The 5,282-nt window shown below is 47.5% G+C and overlaps 1 protein-coding gene across 2 annotated transcripts; it reads right to left on the bottom strand.

Moving 5' to 3' along the window:
• Positions 1-1,620: 1,620 nt before the first annotated feature.
• LOC308248623 (uncharacterized protein C2orf66) lies at positions 1,621-4,788 on the bottom strand. Of its 2 annotated transcripts, XM_080668755.1 has the most exons (4): positions 4,701-4,788; positions 4,113-4,244; positions 3,202-3,399; positions 1,621-1,712 (listed from the first exon to the last, which is right to left on the bottom strand). In XM_080668755.1, exons 2-3 carry the CDS (start codon positions 4,230-4,232, stop codon positions 3,220-3,222), a joined length of 300 nt encoding a protein of 99 aa, XP_080524881.1. In that variant the 5' UTR covers positions 4,233-4,244; positions 4,701-4,788; the 3' UTR covers positions 1,621-1,712; positions 3,202-3,219. The 2 variants fall into 2 exon arrangements, with proteins under 2 accessions (XP_080524881.1, XP_080524882.1); XM_080668756.1 differs by lacking the exon at positions 4,701-4,788 and having other exon boundaries at positions 4,113-4,248.
• Positions 4,789-5,282: the final 494 nt, after the last annotated feature.

Below are 5,282 nucleotides of genomic sequence, written 5' to 3' on the forward strand. Positions count from 1 at the left end.
AGGTCATGACACCCCACAGGGGTGGCGAGAGGAGAGGGAAAACCAGCCACTCGTACTGGTGGAGCTGGATGGGGTGGGACGCTCCCTGCCACTCCACCGTGGATCTGGACAGGCTAACGTTACGCTCACCCACGATGACGTATATATTCTAAGTCAGGGGTGGGCAAACTTTTTGACTCGAGGGCCACCATGGGTTCTTAAACTGGACCAGAGGGCCGGAACAAAAGCATGGATGGAGTGTTTATGTGAACTAATATAAATTCAAAGTAAAGGAGCGGAGGGGAGAGCAAGAGAACCCTCCGCTCTTTCGGCTCCGCGGGCCGGATAGAACAGCCAAACGGGCCGGATCTGGCCTGCGGGCTGTAGTTTGCCCACGGCTGTTCTAAGTGGAAAAAATATTCTCGACATTGACTAGAATCAGCTGCCATGACTGTGTGGACAGTGGCAGAAGGGCACACATTTATTTGAATTCAACAAGTGTTTCTTGAACACTGGCTACATGCGTGGCCCCGTGCTAGATCCTGGAGAAATATAACGGGAAACAGACAGACAGCTCATTACCACAGAGCATGTTAACCCAGACACAGGGTCTGCTCTTCATAAATGCTACTCGGGGAATTCCCTATCAATCATCCACAGAAAAGCCACCGGAAACGACCTTGGGATGTACAGACTCACGTGAGTAGGACACTGATGTGTGCTGCTAGGACCATGTCCCTCTTGCAGGGATCACAGAGAAAATGATGCGGCTCTCCGTGAAGATGCAGGAAAAGGAGTGGCTCCAAATGAGGATCTGAGAATCAGTACTCTGCCCCAGTGGGAGGAGAGGAGAGGTTCGCTTGTCACCCACACCAGTTTCTCCACTCGCCCCGCCCCCTCCTTTTTTAAACTGGTTCACGAGACAGAACAGGTTTCGAGTGTGCAACTCAAACATCATCTGTACACGGCATGGTGCGCCCGTCACCCCAAGCAGTCTCTCTCTCTCTCTCTACCCCACCCCCCTTTGCCCACGTCCACCTACCCCACTCCCTGTCCCTCTGGCCTTCTGTCCTCCCTTCTTGAGGGGGCGGGGAGAGGCAGAGGGGGGCTAGGATACTTGGTGTAGCACAATGTCCACCGCTGACACAGTGGCAGAGAGCCTCTCCCAGGGACCCCGGCAATTCTAGAATCCCATGATCCTTTGCTTTCTATTTCCACTTAATTGTGGATATTGATCACTGATCTTCCTTGGTATGAAAGGAAGACTGGGAGTTCTTTCAACAGCATGTGCTGAACGTGCGAATGTGTCTTCCTTCCAGAAAAAGACCAATTTAAACCCAAATCCCTAGGACATATAATGAACTCAAGTAAAATGGGCAACATCCCTTTCCAATGAAAGTCCTGATTGTTAAAAGCAATATACACATATCAGACAAGCTGAAAGGAAACTTCATTTAGTCATTTCTCTTGACTCTGTGGTGTCTTGATAACTTGCAATTATATGCAGTGCTCTACATTGATATTTAAGGTTATAAAATGGGAAAACAGCAAAAAGTATGCACACAGGTGCCAAAGGTCAAGCTGTTTATGTGTAAATCTGGAAATATAGACTAAAACCATTACAAATTGACAAAAGTGTGTGGGGGGGTTGGTGGGGGGGGGGCTTTAACAATGACCACGATTGACTTTTTCTGATGAGTGGCTTCCTCTGTAGTTTAAAAATAGCCAGGGACCTGCAGGAACAAGAAAACGCTCTAATGAGACAGAAAATGAAGTCGGTACCATTAGCACAAAGACTCAAAGATCAACATCTTCCAGCGAAAACTCTTTGTCCTCACTTTCTAATCAGCTGCCAGGAAAGGCGAGCTTATGATGAAGTCTTCTCTGAACCAGACGCTTTGCTTCTTCCCCCGAGAGTCGTAAGAGTCCCATTATGTTACCATAGCACCCAGTAGGTGCTTTCTCCGGGCCCCGCCCCCCAACAGCACCTCACTCCACGCTCACATGAAAGAATGTATTTGATATTTTCTTTGACACGTTCTGTGCGTTGGAGGTTAGCACCTGCAATTTATAGGTGGAGACTGTAAGACTTAAAGCAAACTGCATACAGTACTGTCTTCTACTGAAGGAGGCGCTGTGTATTAATAACCGTCCTATTTTAGCGTCTGAGGTTTCCTTAAACCAGCGGTCGCCAACCTTCGGGACCTCATGGACCATCAGCGGTCCTCGGACCACCCGTTGTCGACCGCTGGCCTAGGGCCCACGTGTGAGAGACAGGGGGTGCTTCCTTACCATCTTTCTGTTTATTCTATTTTACTTCCTCACGTAGGAGAGGTTTCGAGTGCATATACCACATGGTAAGTTGCATCTTCTTTTTAAAATCACATCATTATTTTTTTAAATCATCACATTTACAAGAACTGATAATCAAAATCCTTTCACATGCGCAATAAAACGCAAGAGCGGCATGCTTCCTCACAGTTTCATTCCTACCTGGCGGAAGGAGGAGATTTTAATTACGATTTAGTTCCCTTTATTAGAGGGAACCGAATCGTAATTACTCAGCCGAACAAAAAGCTATTAGACTAGAATCATAATGTAGCTTCCTGGAATGCACCATACCTATTTTTTTTTTAAATGATAGGTACTCACTTGGTAGGAATGCTACGGTAATAAGAATAATAAAATTCAAATATTAAACATAAATATATTTCTCACCTTTTTCCTTTGAGAAAAAAATCATCTTTAATATTTTACTTTATTTTCTCTAGGTGAGGATGTTCAAGATCAAATATATGCTTATTACTTTCTTCTAAAAAGAACTATTTTTAAAATTTACTTTCTATTTAACCCAACTGCACAATTTCACATATTTTTTTTATATATGGTTTTGCACACAACTCAGCTATCTGACCTGGTCTGGAAAAAAAGGATATAGGCAAAGTGTGTGGTATTCCACTAGACATAATCATCCTGTTAAAAGTGATAATCCTATCATTTTATTATATCTCTTCCCATAAAACTATGCTTAAAATATCATAACTGTCATTCCTCCTTAAAACAGGCATGAACTATCTGAACCAAATCCAAATATTACCAGCGATGAGCAGCTTCTAAACTAAGCACTTATTTCTGTGGGGAAATAAAATCGTTTTTCAAATAACTACTTTCCAAACCTCTTTATGAGCGAGTCGTCGGTCTCAGAGGAAAGGGGCCTCTCACCTGCTCTCGGAGAAGCCATCAGCCTTCGAGGTTGCCGGGAAGCGGGTTTCTCTGCTCTTTGTACTCGGCAAAGGCAGAGGCCACGAGCTCTGACTGCACAGAGAGGGGTCTGGGGTTCTCGTTCGAGGAGAAAGTATTTGGAAACCTTTCAAGGTCAAGACCTCTTCCCTTAAGATACGCCTGAAGGGTTCTGAAAAACTGCACAGAGAAAGAAAATGTTCCGTTGCCATATATCGATGAAACACCCCAAAATACTCAAAGATGAATATTCCCCCCTGAATTGATTGGGGAGCTTACCTAGGAGGCGGGAGGTGGAAACTCAGAAGTAGAAGTACAAGCTTTGGCCACTTCTCCCCTCCCCCCCCATCCCCCACCCTGCCTCCTCGCTGACATTTCAACCCCAAACAAGCTCACTGTCATTCTTGGTGCAAATCCCTGGAGGAATAGCAATTACTTAACAGCACCTGCCAGAGGGGCCTTGTAAACCATCTTTGAATACCAAGGTCAGAGATTACCCTGAACGCCACGGTGACCAGAGCTTGGTGCCTCCTCTCTGACCGAAAACAAGACCCCGGTCCTGGTCTTCTGAAATCATTTTTGTCCAGAATGGACTTTCAGCGTTCCTCTGGGAAGTGGGCAAATACAGAGAAGCTGTGCCAAGCGCCGTGTGATGGTTTTCATCCCATGTTGTTGTGTTGCACATCGGTGTGCACAGACCACTCACACAGAAGCAGGTGTAGGTCGGCCAGAGGAGCAACAGCAGGCCAGCTACCTGGCCAGCAGGGCCTGGGTCTGGGCCTCCTCCCAGCCCGGGGCAGCCTTCTGTGCCCTGAGTTCCGGCAGAGTTCGGCGCACACAGATCCCGAGACACAGCCATCACACCCAGCCCTGCAGGCCCGGTGCGTGCTTACCAGGTCCCGGTTTCGCGGGTTGCTGAGTGGCTTCCATGTCTCTTTGTTTCTCAGGGTGGCTCCGTGCGCAGCCCCGAGGAGCACCAGGGCAGCACACAGCAGCAGGAGCGCTCTGGGCATGGTGGGCTGCGGCTGAGTGAGAGGAAGGATGAGGGGAAATGCAATGGTCACAACTGAGGGAGGGAGGGAGGGAGGGAGGCAGAGAGGGAGGCAGAGAGGGAAGGAAGGAAGGGGAGAGAGAGAACAAAGGTAGAATAAGAACAGAGCCATCTTTAAAGGGAGACAAGGAAGAAGAAGTAGCATCCTGGTCCACCTGAATTTTACAGCCCTCTTCTTCTCCAGATTCATTTGCAAAGAAGAAGTCCAAATCCAGCTGATTAGCTTAAGGGGGCCCGCGAACGTTAGAACATTACACAACGATAAGCAAAGTGGTGGTGAACACCACCTCCCAAGTCCGAGCAGACCATTTTATCTTTTTAAAAAATGCACCTCCTTATCTCAAAAAAAAAAAAAAAAGTGACATTCTTCAACCACCAGCAAACAAGCACCCCAAACCCGTCTTACAAAACCTGAGACTGAGCAACGCACTTTACACGCGGCTCAGGCAGACGCACACCACACCAGGGATGCAAAGCTGGTCTCCCACCCTGAGGCGGGCCGTGGAAACGAACCCCGAGAACAGGCTCGGAAAGCTTACCGGGAGTCTGGCTCTCCGGCCCTGGTTGCTTGGCCGCCTGCAGCCCACAGGGGATGCTGGCTATTATAACCTGGGTTGGCTGCAGGTGGGGGTCACTGACGTGAGCAAGGCGAGTTCAAGCACAATGATTCCATTTTCATCCACAGCACAAACACCCTCGAGAACCCATCGTCAAACTTCTTCAGGGATAAACAACTTGTCTTATAAATAGAACCACCACTGCCCGTTTTGCGTGGATGTTATAACACAAGGCACTTCCCAACAGCCAAGTGGCCTCTGCCTTTCATGCTTTTAAGAGAAGGTGTGTCACGCGCGGCAGCTGGGAATATGATGGTGACTAGCCCACCTAACAGGATGCTCTTTGCAAATATCAGCTTTTGGAATTGAGAGCATTTAAAAAAAAAAAACACAGAAAATTCTAGTGCAAGGGACAAACATTGCTCTTTATGAACTACGCCTCGTATTTCTTCTGG

Source organism: Plecotus auritus (genome assembly GCF_963455305.1).
Source record: "Plecotus auritus genome assembly, chromosome: 5".
NCBI lineage: Eukaryota > Metazoa > Chordata > Mammalia > Chiroptera > Vespertilionidae > Plecotus > Plecotus auritus.

Excerpts from the sequence above, each read along its gene's own strand:
- LOC308248623 (XM_080668755.1), bottom strand. The coding sequence starts at position 4,232 with ATGCCCAGAGCGCTCCTGCTGCTGTGTGCTGCCCTGGTGCTCCTCGGG. Across the intron at positions 3,400-4,112 it reads ACCCGCGAAACCGGGACCTG|TTTTTCAGAACCCTTCAGGC; the intron begins GTAAGCACGCAC and ends TTCTCTGTGCAG.